Source organism: Coregonus lavaretus (genome assembly GCF_964263955.1).
Source record: "Coregonus lavaretus genome assembly, contig: HAP1_SCAFFOLD_631, whole genome shotgun sequence".
NCBI classification, from domain to species: Eukaryota; Metazoa; Chordata; class Actinopteri; order Salmoniformes; family Salmonidae; genus Coregonus; species Coregonus lavaretus.
The window spans coordinates 245,602-265,981 of record NW_028156979.1 but is presented as its reverse complement, the minus strand read 5'-3'; the positions used below and the strand labels follow the sequence as shown (position 1 = coordinate 265,981).

Genomic DNA, 20,380 nt, shown 5'->3' with positions numbered 1-20,380 from the left:
TAGGGGAAAAAACAGAATTGGGTTCTTCAGGTGGAGAATTCAATAAATCCGATTTTGTTATATAAATAATGACTTGCTAAAGTGCTAAAATTCAGCATTTTGACATGTCCCTCCGTCAACAATGTGTCACCTCTAGGAAGATATCAACCCACTTAATCCCAAAATGTTTCCCAATTTTTACCATCATTGTAAAGCCCTAGCTATTTTGTTGCTTTGACAAAATCAAATAGATACTAGAGAACATCTAATGTGATGGACCATATGACTGGACAGATACTAGAGAACATCTAATGTGATGGACCATATGACTGGACAGATACTAGAGAACATCTAATGTGATGGACCATATGACTGGACAGATACTAGAGAACATCTAATGTGATGGACCATATGACTGGACAATTACTAGAGAACATCTAATGTGATGGACCATATGACTGGACAGATACTAGACAACATCTAATGTGATGGACCATATGACTGGACAGATACTAGACAACATCTAATGTGATGGACCATATGACTGGACAGATACTAGAGAACATCTAATGTGATGGACTATATGACTGGACAGATACTAGACAACATCTAATGTGATGGACCATATGACTGGACAGATACTAGACAACATCTAATGTGATGGACCATATGACTGGACAGATACTAGACAACATCTAATGTGATGGACCATATGACTGGACAGATACTATAGAACATCTAATGTGATGGACCATATGACTGGACAGATGCTATAGAACATCTAATGTGATGTACCATATGACTGGACAGATACTAGAGAACATCTAATGTGATGTACCATATGACTGGACAGATACTATAGAACATCTAATGTGATGGACCATATGACTGGACAGATGCTATAGAACATCTAATGTGATGGACCATATGACTGGACAGATACTATAGAACATCTAATGTGATGGACCATATGACTGGACAGATACTAGAGAACATCTAATGTGATGGACCATATGACTGGACAGATACTAGAGAATATCTAATGTGATGGACCATATGACTGGACAGATACTATACTGTAGATCTGTGCAAAAACATTATCAGGCAGTGTGGTTTAATTTCACACTTCTTCAGCAATGTGCAAAATAAAAAGGCCACTATTTATGCATCGCTCAGCTGATTAAACTCTAGTTAAATAATCACCTTTTTATAACGCACATTGTTCAAGAAAAGTGTCAAATTAAATTATACTGCCAGATTATAATGCATTTTACAGTACTTTTGCACAGATTAGAACTACATAAAGATGTCACCCAGTAAGTCAATAGGACGAAACCAAAACACAGACACAGGAGGGTTTAAAAAGTAATTGTTTTTTAAATTTCAGGTCCCAAACCACATAGTTACAACATTATGGAATATAACACTGCATCTTGCAACAATACTTTGGAATGATAAACAAGGCTTCTGCTGCAGTCAGATAATAGTTTCCCTGGCATTGAAATGATTTATATTATCTTGTCTTGGCTCTGCTTAGGGTTGAAACATCCTGGTAACTTTCCCAAAGTTCCCAGGTTTTCCAGTAATCCAGGTTGGAGGTTTACGGAATCAGGAGGGAATACCTAGGAAAACCTGGGAATTCTGTGATAGTTATTGGAATTTTGCAACACTAACTCTGCTAAACTGTGTTTTCTACCACTCCACATCCTGAAATAAAAATATAAGAATAAGGCACTCCTTAGTTAGTCATTCAGAATTCTATTATAAAAGTCTAGAGTTGAACAGTTATAGGAACTAAACATAAGCAACGTGGTCCACATCTTATTTAGCCTCTTATACAAGTTTGTTTGGATTGTAAACTGTGTTCAGAAGGTGTCATTAAAAATTCACATTCCTGCACACACACTCCGAGAGGAGACGGGATGGGAGGATTGTGTTTGTGTGTATGTATGAGGACAGCTGGACAGGTGGAAAACAGAGAGGGGCAGAATTAGCAGGCTAATGCACACATAAACACGCACAAGTGAACCAAGCCGCACACATGCTGCACACTCTAGCACAAATGTGTATCACAGACAGACAGACAGACAGAAAATGAACATGATCACACACACACATTCAGGTCTAAGGATTTCACTGAACGATTTTTGTAATTCATTTAGAGTGTCATATGTCTGGTGTTTGGCTGTGCGCGCAACATGCAACATGACTCACCCTCTATTCCTCATTCCACCCTCAGTTTTCTTTGTTTTGAATTCCCAACTCCACTTGTTTGACTCGTTCAAAAACATTAAAAGACCTTGTTTTGATAAGTGAAAAGAAAAGTCTGTCACTTCACTTGAGAGCTAGAAACCTGCTACACGAGGCTATTGGAAAATAGTGAACACTCAAAATCATGGACAAACTGTCTGTCTTCTTGTTCTTTCTTTCCTTTTACACCAATGTCAACGCAGGTAAGATGGACTATTTACTTTCTATCAAACTCATTTAATGATTTGTTATGTTATAAATGAGCATTGCATCTGTGTGCTACTTCAGAGGCTACATCAGTGTAAATGCGTAAATCTGATTTGGGTCACATGTAAAACTGCGTGTGGACAGTCAGAAAAAAAGATTGGATGTAGGGGAAAAAACATAATTGGGTTCTTCAGGTGGAGAATTCAATAAATCAGATTTTTTTATATAAATAATGGCTAGCTAATGTGCTAAAATTCAGCATTTTGACATGTCCCTCCGTCAACAATGTGTCACTTCTAGGAAGATTTCAACCCACTTAATCCCAAAATGTCTCCCAATTTTTACCATCATTGTAAAGCCCTAGCTATTTTGTTGCTTTGACAAAGTCAAATAGATACTAGAGAACATCTAATGTGATGGACCATATGACTGGACAGATACTATAGAATATCTAATGTGATGGACCATATGACTGTACAGATACTAGAGAACATCTAATGTGATGGACCATGTGACTGTACAGATACTAGAGAACATCTAATGTGATGTACCATATGACTCGACAGATACTATACTGTAGATCTGTGCAAAAACATTATCAGGCAGTGTGGATAAATTTCACACTTCTTCGGCAGTGGTTAATATTTGGCCAGCTGTATTGCTGGGAAACTGATATTTTCCACAAGTCGATTCAAGTCAAGAGTTGCCCCAAAACTTTCCCTTCCTTTTCCTGTTTCATTGATTTAAAGGCAACAGTCAGTCATTTTCTTGGCAAAGTGGTCCACATCTTATTTAGCCTCTTATCCAAGTTTGTTTGGATTGTAAACTGTGTTCAGAAGGTGTCATTAAAAATTCACATTCCTGCACACACACTCCGAGAGGAGACGGGATGGGAGGATTGTGTTTGTGTGTATGTATGAGGACAGCTGGACAGGTGGAAAACAGAGAGGGGCAGAATTAGCAGGCTAATGTCGTGTATCTTGTCGCTGCTGGTGCTCATTGCTGTCAAACAAAGGAGTCCGCTCATACTGAACCTTTGATCATAAGTTTTATTCATATCACAAGCTTTCAGCATGAGTTACAGGTGTCAAGATCACCAGGAGAGCAGTGTCCTCGAATTGTAATGTCTGCTCTAACCTCTTCTTCGTCCAGCATATACTTATAAACAATGCAAAAATATGGGTTGCTCTCTCTGCTGTCCAATCACCTGTCTCCCCTGGGGCGTCACCCTACAAATGGCTACTTCTGAACTAAGATAAACATCCGTTCAGTTCCACATGAAAAACATTAACAAAGACATAATCCTAATACACTACATTCCCCCCTTCGAGACGAACTAAAAGTCTCGAAAACAAACAAAACAGGATTATGACAAGTAACAATTTATCTTATTGAGTATCTTTAACATTAAACCAAAAAACATTCTTCTCTAGAGTGTAAATACCTTTCCATGAAATATGAATAAATGTTTATGAAGTGTGAATACATTACTATGAAATATGAACAAATCTTTATGGAGTGTAAGAGCGAAAAACTGTCCGGCTGTGACACTCTGGCTCCATGGACTTTGATATTTGAGCCAGGGTTGTTCATTTTCATTTGTTTGGGTGTATTTCTATGTTTGGTTATTGTGCTTGATTAGTCATATGACTCCCAATCGGAGGTAACGAGTGTCAGCTGTCGGCTCGTTATCTCTGATTGGGAGCCATATTTATACTGTGTGGTTTCTCCTTGGTTTTGTGGGTTTTTGTTTCCTTGTTCCTGTGTAGTCATTGTCACTATTGGACTTCACATTCGTCGCTTTGGTTTGTTGTTTTTGGTTGCTTTAAGTAATAAAGTCAACATGTTCTTTTCACTCGCTGCGCCTTGGTCTCCTTCACTCCTCGACGAACGTGACAGGAAAACCCACCATAAAAGGACCAAGCAGCGCGTCCAGGAGCAAAGGGTCTGGACATGGATGGAACTGTTGGACGGTAAAGGGTCCTGGACTTGGGAGGAGATCCTGGATGGTATGGATCGCCGACCATGGAACGAGACGGTGGAGAGGCGACGGCGAGAGGAGCAACGGCATCGGCAGGGCCATCGTCGGAAGGACGAGAGGCAACCCCAAAAAGTTTTTGGGGGGGGGCACATGGCTTGGGCGACTGAGCAGCAGGAGGCTGCCACAAGGCAGATTCAGAAGGCTACCAGGTTAAGGGGGCTGACGGAGGCAGAGAAGGGACGGATTCAGGAGGCTACCAGGTTAAGGGGGCGACTGGGAAAGGCAGGGAAGGAAGGTGTAGAGGCACGGCGAGAGGTACTGGGGTGTGTAACCAGTCCGGTCCGGCCCGTTCCTAATCCCGAGGTACAGCCAGTAGTGTGTGTCCCCAGTACGGTACGGCCTGTTCCGGCCCCTCGCACTAAGTGTACGGTGCGCGTCGCCAGCCCAGCCCGGCCTGTTCCTGAGCCTCATACGAAGCCTACGGTGCGCGTCGCCAGCCCAGCCCGGCCTGTTCCGGCCACTCGCACCAGGGATACGGTGCGCGTCGCCAGCCCAGCCCGGCCTGTTCCTACTCCACGCACCAGGGATACGGTGCGCTTCGCCAGCCCGGCCCGGCCTGTTCCGGCCACTCGCACCAGGGATACGGTGCGCGTCGCCAGCCCAGCCCGGCCTGTTCCTGAGCCTCATACGAAGCCTACGGTGCGCGTCGCCAGCCCAGCCCGGCCTGTTCCGGCCACTCGCACCAGGGATACGGTGCGCTTCGCCAGCCCGGCCCGGCCTGTTCCGGCCACTCGCACCAGGGATACGGTGCGCGTCGCCAGCTCAGCCCGGCCTGTTCCTACTCCACGCACCAGGGATACGGTGCGCTTCGCCAGCCCGGCCCGGCCTGTTCCGGCCACTCGCACCAGGGATACGGTGCGCGTCGCCAGCCCAGCCCGGCCTGTTCCTACTCCACGCACCAGGGATACGGTGCGCTTCGCCAGCCCGGCCCGGCCTGTTCCGGCCTCTCGCACCAGAGATACGGTGCGCGTCGCCAGCCCAGCCCGGCCTGTTCCTGCTCTCCGCACTAGGCCTTATGTGCGTCCCCAGGGCCAAGCATGCCCTGTTGCTGCTTCCCGCACTAGCCCTGAGATGCGTGTCCTCAGCCCGGTACCTCCAGTTCCGGCACCACGCATCAGGCCTACGGTGCGTCCCCAGGGCCAAGCATGCCCTGTTGCTTCTCCCCGCACTAGCCCTGAGATGCGTGTCCTCAGCCCGGTACCTCCAGTTCCGGCACCACGCATCAGGCCTACGGTGCGTCCCCAGGGCCAAGCATGCCCTGTTGCTTCTCCCCGCACTAGCCCTGAGATGCGTGTCCTCAGCCCGGTACCTCCAGTTCCGGCACCACGCACCAGGCCTACGGTGCGCCTCAGACGGCCAGAGTCTGCCGTCTGCCCAACGGGGCCTGAACTGTCCGTCTGCCCAACGCCGTCTGAACTGCCCGTCTGCCCAACGGCGCCTGAACTGCCCGTCTGCCCAACGCCGTCTGAACTGTCCGTCTGCCCAACGCCGTCTGAACTGCCCGTCTGTACTGAGCCTGCAAAGCCGCCCGTCTGCCATGAGCCTTCAGAGCCGTCCGCCAGACCGGAGCCGCTAGAGCTCTCCGCCAGACAGGAGCAGCCAGAGCCTTCCGCCAGACAGGATCAGCCAGAGCCTTCCGCCAGACAGGATCAGCCAGAGCCTTCCGCCAGACAGGATCAGCCAGAGCCTTCCGCCAGACAGGATCAGCCAGAGCCTTCCGCCAGACAGGATCAGCCAGAGCCGTCCGCCAGACAGGATCAGCCAGAGCCTTCCGCCAGCCATGAGCAGCCAGATCCGTCAGCCAGCCATGAACAGCCAGATCCGTCAGCCAGCCATGAGCAGCCAGATCCGTCAGCCAGCCATGAGCAGCCAGATCCGTCAGCCAGCCATGAGCCGTCCAGCCAGGATCCGCCAGAGCCGTCCAGCCAGGATCCGCCAGAGCCGTCCAGCCAGGATCCGCCAGAGCCGTCCAGCCCGGATCCGCCAGCCAGCCAGCCAGGATCCGCCATTCAGTCCGGAGCTGCCCCTCAGTCCGGTGCTGCCCCTTAGTCAGGTACTGTCCCTTAGCCCGGTGCTGCCCCTTAGTCCGGTGCTGCCCCTTAGTCAGGTACTGTCCCTTAGCCCGGTGCTGCCCCTTAGTCCGGTGCTGCCCCTTAGCCCGGTGCTGCCCCTTATCCCGGTGCTGCCCCTTATCCCGGTGCTGCCCCTTAGTCTGGTGCTGCCCCTTAGTCCGGTGTTGCCCCTTAGTCCAGGTGGGGTTAGTTGGAGGGTGGTCATTGGGAGGAGGCTACTGGAGCAGGTTGTGACTGTGGTGGGGTGGGGATCACGACCGGGGCCAGAGCCGCCACCGTGGACAGACGCCCACCCAGACCCTCCCCTAGTCCTTATGTTGGTGCACCCGGAGTTCGCACCTTTAGGGGGGGGTACTGTGACACTCTGGCTCCATGGACTTTGATATTTGAGCCAGGGTTGTTCATTTTCATTTGTTTGGGTGTATTTCTATGTTGGGGTGTCTAGGTTGTTGATTTCTATGTTTGGTTATTGTGCTTGATTAGTCATATGACTCCCAATCGGAGGTAACGAGTGTCAGCTGTCGGCTCGTTATCTCTGATTGGGAGCCATATTTATACTGTGTGGTTTCTCCTTGGTTTTGTGGGTTTTTGTTTCCTTGTTCCTGTGTAGTCATTGTCACTATTGGACTTCACATTCGTCGCTTTGGTTTGTTGTTTTTGGTTGCTTTAAGTAATAAAGTCAACATGTTCTTTTCACTCGCTGCGCCTTGGTCTCCTTCACTCCTCGACGAACGTGACACCGGCAGCCATCTTTTCAGATATCCATCCATCAATCAAGACACTAAAATTCTCTCACGGTTCCTCTGCCCCAGGCAACCACCTAGGTACTCCCGATGAATTCATAAATCTTTATCAATGCATTTGAAACTATGATGCAATTAAATACACATGTAAGCCCCTGCAAACAAAATACTATCCAAAAAATGTCCACTCTAAGGCTGGTCAACCCATCGGACCCTATAGTGGACCTCTATCCCTGCCTAGACTCCCTGTCCCTAAGCATTCACGAAATAAACAAAAACATCTAAGTTCCCCATAAGTATCCAATAACATCAAATATCATCTACAAAAATTAATACCTAAGAAAATGACACACATTATGTATTACCCATGCAAATATGTCTATATTTCATTGCAGACACTGGAATGTAGTCCACTACACTTCATCTCCCCCGTAGGCTCCTCTTCCAATGCATTGTTGATGATGGAATGGGAACCTTTCCACCCCTTCCTTGTTCCATCTCCTCCAGTCATTCTCCTTTCATATTGTCCTTGTTTGAGTATTTCAATCTCTACATATTCCCCCAAATGCTTCTGGAAGAAAAGAAAAGACCAAACAGTATCTTTTGCAAAACAAACACTTTCAAATTAAAACATCAATATCAACTAAGAATTTTAAAATGATATATAAATGATGTATGAATCAATATAAATGATAGAATAATGAAATAGGATAATGTGATTCATTCATACACTTCCCCCCCTTTGATTCATAACATCATACTAAAATCACCCTAATATTGAAACAAAAAATTGAAAAATGATCAAATATTCAAAAAGAATATTTATCATCAATACTCCATCCAGTCCCACTTGTCCCTCTTCATCCAGATCAGGAACAGTCAACAACGGCATCTGAGCGTTGTCTCCAGGCATCACAACTCCAACCTATCTCAATATCATAGCTTTCTCAAAGGTCAGTAACAAATTACAAACATCACACACAGTGCTATCAAACCTGCCATTAAAATCTAATCCATCACTGCTCCTACTGGGCCTAACTGATCTTGCAACCAAGACTTCACTGACCATCCAGCTCCTTCAGATCTACCAAACGCATCCCTTATATTCTTCAATGCATCTATAACTATCTGGAATCAAAGTATAGCTAATATTATCAATATGATCTGCCAAAAATGTTACACCATACCATGGAAAAAGTCCCCCCTTCTCTCTTAGACTTATCCTCCAATGATAGGCTTCAAGACTATGACATGTCGCCATGTCCCTTTTCACCCTACTTCCAAACCTAGATTCAGATTTATCTGTGTCCGGTGATACCCCTCTTTTAATGGTAAAAACCTCATATGGAAGCTTCAACGTTGACATGTAACAACATCCTGTCCATACATAGGGTAAGAATATATATGCTTTATCACCACAAACCCTCCAAATATCTCTAAAATTCCCAATAGTCACATTGCCAGGCAAAAGCTGATCTTTCACCATCAAAGTCCTGCTCTTCTTACTAACTGGTACATAAAAAGTTACATTATATTTGTCATCTCTAACCTTATGTTCATGCTTTTCCAAAGTCATCATATAATCATCACAATCTGATATTTCCATGAACATACCCTTTCCATCATATGTTTTATTAGAACAAAAACAAATTTTAGCCCTCACTGCTTTCACCTCCAATGCTTCAGGGTTCGCTGTTACCTGATTTTCCTTACCATCTAACAAATTCACATAGGGTAATTCATTTAACCAAGAACACCTAAACCTAGGCTTAAACAAATGTTTTGACAACGACATAATTTTATCTGTTCTGCAATTCTCAACAGACATGGACCCTCAAGATTCCTCACTGATCTTACAGAATGATCTAGCTGCTGGAACCAAAGATTCCTACCTGCCCATCCATCTTTAATTTTCACAACAGAAGAATCAAACCCATATGCATTTAGTTTCTCTCTTCCCTAACGAGCGGTACTGATCAGATACCTCTCCTTGTCTGTCATTAAAATCAAAGACCTCATCCTGTACCTCCATGATGGTATCCTTCACTATTTCAGATGAATCTATATTGTTCTCTACCACTATCTGCTCTCCTATTTTAACCCTATCCTTACTACCATTGACAGCACTCTCCATCCGTAACATAAACCCCTGAGTCACTCTTGCTACCTGCTTTAATTTCCGAAAAGTTGTTGTTGATGTCTGTGTCATACTTCCTACATTTGCTATTGCCGTCGTACCATTAATCCTTTCCAAAGTTACCATTAAAGTAGTTGATTTAGTTGATGTATTAACACCCTTAACTACTTCTAGTGGGAAAGCTACCGATATCCTATGTGTATTATTTACTGTTGGAGTGGCTACTGTAATATACTTCTCCTGAACTCCTTTGGTGACTGTGGAAGCTTCAACAGATTTCAAATCTTCCATTATAAGCGTCACTTTACGAATTACATAGCCTTTTAACCAATAATTCTTAACCGGAACAAATTTTAATGCTTGCACTAGATAAGTACACATATATTCTCCCTGATCTTTCTCTGTAACATTACGCAAAATAAATGAACAATCACTCATAACCCTCTTCCACTTCATATCGTTGTACAAACTATACCTCCTTTGACTAGGTGCAACAGCTTCTACTTCTGGTCCTGATAACAATACTTATTCTCCATAATTATCTCTCCATGTGGGAGGAACGTCCCCATCCTAACCCTAATAACAGTCTTTTTCCCCCTAAAATTGGTGCTGGAGCTATTGGTTCCCTTATAATCAAATGCGATATATTGATGGCTTTAATAACTATCAATGTTGAAAGAGTTAAATTGCTTCTCACTGTTGTTTTAATATACTGACGTGTTAATGTCCTTATTGTTACTTCATCTAGTTTCCCCAAAGCTTTGAACTCTTTGCTTGTACTTCCATCTATCACCACTAGTGTCAAATGACGTAAATGTAACTTACATTCACTCTCTCTTCCTACTCTAAACCCTCACTTTCAAACTTTTGATTATAAAAAATACACCTACAATTACCTTGATCTTCCTGCTGGGAATTGTAAATATAGATACTCAATCACCCTCAATCTTCTCTTATCATTCAGCAACGCATACTTTCTCAATGCATCTGCTCCTAACAGATCTAAACTCCTACCATATCTATCTTCCCACTAAACTCTAAAATGCCCTTCACCACTGTTCTCTCTCTCTTACTACTAACTAACATTGAAACTTAGCTTACTGTCTTAGAGTTCCTTCAACCCTAGTTCTCCTAACTTTTTTAATCTAATCTTTTCTCCTAACCTTTAAAAACCTTTTTACACTGATTTATTCACAAAATCCTTTACCACAAATTTTTAGAATATGTGATTGGGAAGTCCCCACCTGCTTCTGACTTCTTTACACAATAGATTATCATCCTTCCTATGATATTATCTTTTTAAGTAAATATGATTCCCAAAAACCCTACTTTTTTAAAAATCCTCTACCAGACAGTCGTCTAGTGTACATCTTATTGTACAGTTCAATTTACACAATGCATCTCTTTCCAACAATGCAATAGGTATATGTTCTAATATTAGTATGTCTATTTTAATTTCTCTTTGATTTTTTATAGCAGAGCTCAATTGGTTCCTTAAGAGTAATTAGCTGTTTTACTCCCTCAAATCCTATCCCAATTAGTTAATTTTACATAGTGAGATGTTTAACCTCTTTAGGCTGAACACAGATAAAAGCTTTTCCACTATTCACCTCTCCTAGTCCTTTGTTTTTACTTCAATTGTTAGATATTTTCTCTTCTTCTCTAAATCGGTGCTATCAGCTGACACCCCCCTTCGTATCTTCTAGGCACTCTAGAATCCTTGAAGGGTTCACCTAGAGAACAGGTGATCTTCACTTGCTCCTTTATCTTCCTCAGAAATTTCCTCTGTTGTTTCCTCCTGGCGCCTTGCAGTCACAGGTAAAGTGACCAACCTGTCCACAATTATAACACTCTTCTGAAAGTTGCTGGAAGTGTGGCTGAAATCTTCATCTTCCTTCGAAGCCTTCTCGTCCTCTTCCTCTCCAATTCTGTGTCTGTCCAGAAATTGGCTGTGGATATGAAACAACTGGTACCGCCATTGGTGGCTGGTACAATTGCGGTTGGAACTGTTCTGGTTGAAGCTGTGGCAGTGATTGTTGATTTGGTGCACACTGATTCTGCATAACCAAAGCTTGTTTCTTCTCCTTCTTACTCTCCCCCAGTTGTAGTTGATTGAGTTTTCTGAGAGTTTCTTCGTCCTGTTCTTTCTGGTTGTGTTCCTTTTTCCCGTACAGATCCACTTGATGGGCTATATGATCGGTATAGACGCCTTTTGTCATGCTTCCAAGTCCAACCACCTCTGCCAGTTTGCTCCTTACTGGTGAGGGCAGTCCCATTTGCAGTTTAGCTCTCAAAATTGACTGCTCAATTTGACTCACATCTGGATCATTTCCAGTAATATTTCTCCACACTTGATGAACTCTTGACACATAGGCTCTCGGATTTTCTTGTTGTCCTAGTGGGTCAATCAGAATATTATCAGGATGCACATTTGTTGGAAATGTATCCTTCAATGCTCTCCACAGACGATTCCTACTTGCAGCCAACAATTCAGGATCGTTCACTGCAGTCCCTACATATCTAATGAGTCCAGCTCTCTGAAAGACTTCTTACATATCTGGAATCCCAATGAGATTAGCCAAAAGTCTCTTAACGTCTCCTATGTCTGACTGTGTTCCCACCGTAATTTCTTCCAATTTCGAAATCCAAGGACAGGCCCCATCTTGAAGAATAGGCAGCTTCTCAAGTATATTTGACATATCGGTATTTTGCAACGGCTTATATTCTATGTTTTGACCTCGAATGATAACTGGCATCATTTTACTCGTGGCCTCTTTCCTTGGCCTCAATGCATATTTTCCCTCAACTTCTTTGGATTCTTTTTCCCGCAGTTTCTCCCTCTGTATCTTCAGCGTCTTGAGTTGTTCCTCTAGCTCTTTTACCTCTTCCAAAGTCCTCGCTTTATCCAGGCCTGAAAAGCATCGGTCTATATCTTCTTCTATTTCTTCTGTGCCAGTCCTTGTAGGATAAACTCCTTTTGAATACACAGCACCTTTAGTCTCCTCTTTATCGCTGTCTTCATCTTTGCTTTCATCAGAACTAGAATATCTTGTATCCTTCTTCTTCAAACCTTCCTCACCCCTTCTCTCCGTTCTGGCCAACCTCCGTTTGATCACAGGATCATATCCACCCATGATCTCCTCTGAATCACTCTGATCATCATCGTCCTCATCCAGTTTCATCCTACTTAACCTCATTCCACCCTTAGTTTCCAGACATCTCGTTTTCTTTTTACTTTTGGAGTTTGGATGCATTTTTATGGTCGTTTCTGCTTGTCCTCTCTCTATTGTTCGTTCATCTTCATCTCTGATGCAATAATCACCCTGCTGGAGGATCACTGGAAGCTGAGGATAAACATCCCTAAGCTCTACTTCCTTCTCATAAGGTGGGGGTCTTTTCGCTGAATCTGTATGTGAGAAAGGTATACTGACTTCTGCCCTTAGTTTTTCTGTCGCCTTCTCTTCCTTTAGCATTTTCTCTATACCTTTGTTTCTCTTATCGTTGGTATCTTTCATCAGTTTTTGTCCTTCATCTTCAAACAGCTTAAGAACACCCAGCTCCCTTTGTCTCTTTTCTTTACGTCGTTCCCTTTTTTCCCCTTCTTTTGATCTGCCTTGTAAATTGACAGAAGCACCTTCATGATGTTGATGACGTCAGGGTTAAGAGTCCCTTCCACTGGCCATGGTTGTTCAATGTCAGGCCAACGTTTGTTCCATTTGCCAGATAACCTCGCAATACCCTTAACTAAAGGATTACTATTTTCAACTATATCAACCGGTGTAATGACTTTCATAGCCTTGCTGTCCTTTCTCCCCATTGTAACTACTCTTTTATATTCCTTTATTGTGAATTATTTTATTTTAGACTATATAGCCTATGGCTTCCCCCCTTTAATTATTAATATAAACTAAACAACCCCATTTTTTTTTACATCAATCAATCAAAATATGAATATTTAAAAAATTATATTTAAAATTTTATCAAAAAATATTTTTAATTAAAATAAAAAATCAATTAAAAAACCAATTAAAAATTATGAATAATTAAAACCAATTTTTTATTTCTATATCCTATCTTACCAATGTATCAATTAGTGGCTATCTTACCACAACCCATCCGGAAAGTAAATGCAAGTAGTCACCTTCACAGCAATCCTAAAACCAAAGCCCTCTAACCCTACAATCACTACAATACCCATAAACCCCCTTGCTCTATAATCACCTAATTATCTTAATTTTACAGAATAATGTCAGTACTTGATTTCCAACACAACCCTAATCAAGCCAAGTGATGCACAGAGACTCCAAAATGCAAATTTTATTCAAATGATCAGTCTTTGCCAAGCCTCTGTGAAATTGTCATAACATCAAATATCCTGTAGGGGAAAATTTTGTAAACAGAACCAGCCTCAAAACCTTTTGACTCGATCCTCTGTCACGTGACGTACACGCCAGCCCCTCCTCTCTCTCTCCTCTCGTCCTATCGCCTCTCATATGACAAAAGAGCATAGAAACAGAAAAAGATTTTAGCAGTTTATGCAATCACTGAGTCACTTCAACCATTCAATATTACTCCAGTCACATTCGCTCTAAGAATTAACTCAGGAATAAATATAGATAGCTCAATAACATTTGTATTTTATTTTAATCCGTCATTTTATTTTATTTATTTTAATCAGTCAACATATATCTCTCTCATTTATCAATTCAATAGGTCACAAAAGCAGTTTCATCTTTTCAACTTTTCATCTTTTCTTCATCAAAAGTTTGAGTTCCTCCCTTCTAAGCTCCCCTGAGGTATTGTGCTCCATACGGTCATAAACTAGTTTAATTTAAGAAGACCACGAGTGGGGCTTTTATTTTTTCAACTCGAAGCAATGAGCCCATTCAGTCCTCCATCACAACAAAATTTAAAAATAACAGATTAGGCTAATTAGTGGGTTATGCTCAGGTTAAACAATTTGGCAAATCTATATTTCCATTTTATGTTATAAAATGTAAAATGTCCATAATTGTGTATAATATCACTCCTCTCCCAGGTCCAGGATCACATTCTCTGTGGGCACTTGCAACATACATCACCGGAGAAACGCCTTTCCCTGAGTTTATGGTTGTGGTGATGTTGGATGATGTTCAAGTGGCTTACTATGACTCCAACGATAAACAGACTGTATTCAAAGACAAAACCGAGGATGATGAAGCTCAGGACGCAGCTTTTATATTTGAAGATATATACCAGGGGATGAAACACAGATCAGTTGAACTACAAAATGACAAAATGGCGGACGGAAGACAGGGTGGTGCGGCAGGTGCCGCTTCTCATTCGAATGCTGTAATTTTATCTAAACCATCAGGTGTACGCCGACCCCAGCTAAGTAACTCATGCAAAGAGTTAAAGCGCAATTATGTGTTTTATCTCCAGTACTCTGCCATGATTGTCAGTTATGTAGCTGCTCTACTGATAATCTCAGTGCGTCCTTGCTGGGATGACACAATCAGTCTACTACCGGAGAATATTAACACCAAACACAAACACATTGGTTCACCGTTCCACGGGAGCGGACAGTACACAGCATACCATAATGTTCTGAATAATGGCCAAGTCTACCTCGCTCCTTATTCTACTGAACCGCTTAGGCGCAACAAACACAAGTCCAACATTTATCGGAAACTGTTAAACTACCTGTTCACTACCCTCCTGCTCTCCGGGGATGTGCAACTCAATCCTGGGCCCAACATCACCGAGCCAGCGATACGCACCGGAGTGGAGGGTGGTGGATGGCCTCGTCCACTGATCGTCGCCGCTGTGGAGGTGGGTGAGTGCTATGGTCCTGTGGTTTCTCTCGGCTCACCCGGCTCCGGGATGGATTTTGACTCTTCGGGCATACCGGGGTCGCTGTGTGCGGTCCCTGACTCTGCTTCTGGTGTGCGGGCTGTTTTAATTAGTTTCCAGCATCCAATGCAGGCGGGAGGGATTGTTAATTGCGCTACCGAACTGCCCCTAATCAAAACGAAACAAAACGGCCTAAACCCAGCCGTCAGAAAACACAGAAAATTTAACTTTTTTCAATGTGTCAATCACTCTCGAGTCATCTGGGACCCACGAGCTAAGCCCAAGGGACTACTAGGGGGGCACTTGAACATTCGTAGTGTCATTCCAAAAAGTGATCAAATTCAACATCTACTCACAGACTCCAACCTTGACTTTCTCTGCCTCTCAGAGACATGGCTCCATAGAAACTCTCCATCTGCTGCTTTGATTGTGCCTGGCTACAATGTTTTCAGGAGAGACAGGACTGAAGGAAGAGGAGGGGGTGTGATGATTTATATTAAAGAACATAACCGATGTAAACAAATTGAGTGGTCATGTGATAATGAACTAGAATGTATTGGCCTGAACATTACACTGTCTCCCCAAATGTCTTTTACCCTCATTGGAATGTATAGGCCACCTTCCACCAAAAGTGTGTTTTTTGATCAGTTTAATAACATGCTTAGGGAATGTGATTTTGGGAAAGAGGTCATCTTAATGGGAGATTTTAACATTAATTATGAAGACAAGTGTTGTAGGAAAACCCTCAAACGGATCACTAATACCTTTGACCTTACACAGCTAGTTAAAGGGCCAACTAGGGTGACTTGTTGCTCTAAAACACAGATTGATTTGGTGTTCAGTAATAAACCAGAGAGAGTGACTAAATCATTCAATATGGTTACTGGGCTATCTGATCATAATCTGACACTTATAGCCAGAAAGCTGTCTAAGAGCAGGTTTAACCTCTCTACTGTTAGAAAGCCTGATCAACTAAGAATACCTAAGAGTGAATTAAGCTATTTTGAAAATGCAATTAAGGGAATTAACTGGAATGATCTCTTGTCCTATGCAGACGTGGAAGCTGATAGTCAAGTTTTTCTATCCACAATCCAGACTACATTAAACGGTTTCCTAAAGAAAATCAAATCCAAACCTGGCCAAAAGAGCACTCTTCCTTGGCTAAATGGAGAAATCTGGAAATTGATGAAAGAACGAGATTATTATCTAAAAATAGCCCTAAGATCCAAATTAGAGCATGACAGACGTAGGTTTACCATGTTGAGAAATAAGGTGATGAAAGAAATCAGACAGGCCAAGGCAAACTTTTTTATTAACATAATTGGTGAAGCAAATGGAAATTCTAAACTGATCTGGGAGAATCTAAAAAAGTTAACAGGGAAAGACCATAGTAACACTGCAAAAAGACTAGAAATCATGGTGAATAACAATCTAACACAGGATGCAGTCGAAATAGCAATAGCCTTCAATTCCTACTTTATTGACTCTGTCAGGGTACTGACACAGAACCCCTCCACTGGTTTCTTGGGCTCAGTGCTAGTAAATGATGCTCAACCTGTCTTCATCATAAGGGAGGTTTCTGAGTCAAAGGTAGACAAGGTGATTAGCTCACTAAAGAACTCTAAAGCCAAAGATGTGTTTGGGATGGACTCTACCTTTCTTAAAAACTACAAAGAGTCACTCATTGGCCCCATTACTAAGGTCACCAACACATCTATTGGTCTCGGGGTGTTTCCAAGGGTATGGAAGTCGGCCATAATAACGGCCATCTTTAAATCTGGCGACCCTGCTGACGTGAGTAACTACAGGCCCATTAGTATACTACCTGTGGTGTCAAAGGTTGTTGAAAAGTGTGTAGCAGAACAACTGATTGCCCACCTCAACAACAGCCCCTTCACATTACATTCCATGCAGTTTGGCTTCAGAGCGAAACACTCCACAGAAATGGCCAACTGCTTTTTTCTGGAAAATGTGAAGTCCAAGATGGACAAAGGGGGCGTTGTTGGGGCTGTGTTTCTGGACCTAAGGAAGGCTTTTGATACTGTTAACCATGAGATTCTCATCACAAAATTGTCCAAGTTCAACTTTTCCCCCGATGCCTTGAGATGGATGAAATCATACCTTGAAGGCAGAACTCAGTGTGTCAGAGTGAGCAATGAGCTGTCGCCCACTCTTAGCTATGATGTGGGTGTGCCCCAAGGGTCAATACTGGGGCCCCTCCTGTTCAGCCTGTACATTAATGATCTGCCTTCTGTCTGTACTGGGTCTGAAGTTCAAATGTATGCAGATGATACAGTGATATATGTGCATGCAAAGAGCAAACAACAAGCTGCACAAGAACTCACTACTGTAATGGTCCAGGTTACAAAATGGCTCAGTGACTCGTGTTTGCATCTCAATGTGAAAAAAACTGTTTGCATGTTCTTCACAAAGAGGGCAACAGATGCTACTGAGCCAGAAGTCTATGTGTCAGGGGAGAAGCTCCAGGGGGTATCTGATTTTAAGTACCTTGGCATCATACTTGATTCCAACCTCTCTTTTAAAAAGCATGTGAAAAAGGTAATTCAAATAACCAAATTCAACCTAGCTAATTTCCGATTTATACGAAATTGTTTGACTACAGAGGTAGCAAAACTGTACTTCAAATCTATGATACTCCCCCACTTAACATACTGCTTGACTAGTTGGGCCCAAGCTTGCTGTACAACAGTAAGACCTATTCAGTCTGTCTACAAACAGGCTCTCAAAGTGCTTGATAGGAAGCCCAATAGCCATCATCACTGTCACATCCTCAGAAAGCATGAGCTCCTGAGTTGGGAAAATCTTGTGCAATACACCGATGCATGTCTTGTATTCAAGATCCTAAATGGCTTGGCTCCCCCTCCACTCAGTATTTTTGTTAAACAGAAAACCCAAACATATGGCAGCAGATCCACAAGGTCTGCCATGAGAGGTGACTGTGTAGTTCCCCTAAGGAAAAGCACCTTTAGTAAATCTGCTTTTTCTGTGAGAGCTTCCCATGTCTGGAATACACTGCCATCAGACACACACAACTGCATCACATATCACACTTTCACAAAATGCTTGAAGACATGGCTAAAGGTCAATCAGATTTGTGAACATGGTCCCTAGCTGTGTGTTGCCGCTTTCCATGTCTGTTGTCTGTAACTTGTGAGGTGTGGAAACACTTTGTTGCTTTTATGAATTTTGTTTTGCTGCTTTTTGTTATATGTTGCTCTGTCTGTACGCTACGTCTTGCTTGTCCTATGTTGCTATGTCTGTATGCTATGTCTTGTTCTATGTGTTGTTATTGTCTATATTGTAATTGTTTTTAATAACCTGCCCAGGGACTGCGGTTGAAAATTAGCCGGCTGGCTAAAACCGGCACTTTTACTGAAACGTTGATTAATGTGCACTGTCTCTGTAAAAAATAAATAAACTCAAACTCAAACTAAATCACCACTTTAATCTCACGGAAGGTGTTCAAGTTCAGCAAAGATGGACTGGCTGTGAGATGTTTGACAATGGTGAACCGGCCGTGGCCATATTTAAGAACATTTTCAATGGCATTTATGAAGATTATGGGGTATATTACAACATAACACATTCAACATATAATGCTGATAAACTACTACCAGGATGGGATGGGATGATACACGTATACAAAAGTACACTTTGGGAGAATGTTTACTTTCCCATTTGCATCAAATCACTTAAGAGATTCCTGAAAAGAGACAAACACTTTGTGATGCGTAAAGTGCCTCCCAGACTCAGGTTGATAAAGAAAGGGGTTTCTGGAGGACTCCAGGTGAGCTGCCTGGCGTTTGGTTTCTACCCCCGCCACATCAACCTGACCCTGCTGAGAGACGGCCAGCCAGTGGCAGAACAGGAGCTGGCAGGGGGGGAGGTGCTGCCTAGTGGAGATGGGACCTACCAGCTGAGGAAGAGTCTGGAGGTCAGTACTGAGGAGCTAAAGAAGAGACACAACTACACCTGTACTGCCTCTCACCTCAGTCTGGACAACAAGCTGGATGTCAGTTGGGAGTCTGGGGCAGAGAGAGTAGACCTATCCATCCTCTCAGCTCTACTGGTGATGCTGCTGATTGTTACTCTATTGGGCATTTTCAGTTGTGTCAAAAGGAGGTGGAGATGCACTGCCTCCATGTCTAAACTTGCCAACTTTGATGCAAACGTGCCAGAGGAAATTAACATTTCTTCAGATTCTGAGACCTAATATGTTTTTGGGACACTGATGCAGCTTTGTCAATTCAGCTCAATTCACAATGAAAATATAACTGCCAGAGCACCTATGAGGGCAGACACAAAATGTGCAAAAGATTCTGTTATTGTTGGTCAATCTTCCCTTCCCCTCAACAAAGGACTGTAAATGATCAGTTTGGGGAGACTGTTGACAATAACAAATATCTGCGCATTATTAGTACAGATCTGAATTCATATATTTTATAGGCTGGTTTGGCAACCTGAGCATTAAAAAAGGTAATCTGGTAGTTATTTCTGTAATGTAATTTCTAATCATGACTATTCATTCATTGTACAATGCACTCTATATATGTGCTGTATTAGCTGATAGCCAGTATCTTAACCAGTAGGAGAATCATGTGATCATGTGTATGAGGTCTGTTTATTATTGAAATTACTTTACAGTGTCTCTGTTTTGTATTGTATGTAATGTATGTTCATCCTACCTGCACAATAATACCCTTTATTACGGACAATAAAATGTAGCCTATTCGATCAATGCATTTATTCATTTTAATTAGGACATTCATTAAAGCAATGTCAAGTATACCTTAATTTCTCTCAGGAACTTGTTTATCACTGTGGAAGGGAGAGAAATCGGACACTCTATTTCACTCCAGTTTAAGACTGGCATGAGTATTCAACTAAAATGAATGTTGTATGCATTATAAACAATTAAACAGTTTTATCATAGAATGCCTTTAGTAGAGAATGAATCTGTTCGATTGTAGTCAGTGCCATGAATGTCCTTTTCTATTTTACAGTAGCACACCGCTTGTTCTAAACATTATTTGTTTAGTGTTACTTTTCCCCAGTCAAATATTCAGGCCTACATTTCCACTTCAAGGCTGGACCACAA

General features: G+C 42.7%; 1 protein-coding gene across 1 annotated transcript; it reads left to right on the top strand.

Annotated features, from left to right (window-relative positions):
* Positions 1-2,374: 2,374 nt before the first annotated feature.
* On the top strand, positions 2,375-19,502 carry LOC311125961 (major histocompatibility complex class I-related gene protein-like; the record flags this gene model as incomplete). The annotated part of the gene is made up of 3 exons (XM_084199985.1): positions 2,375-2,432; positions 14,468-14,685; positions 18,707-19,502. The coding sequence occupies 3 exons, from the start codon at positions 2,375-2,377 to the stop codon at positions 19,493-19,495; spliced, it is 1,065 nt and encodes a 354-aa protein (XP_084056111.1). The 3' UTR covers positions 19,496-19,502.
* Between the last annotated feature and the right edge of the window lie 878 nt (positions 19,503-20,380).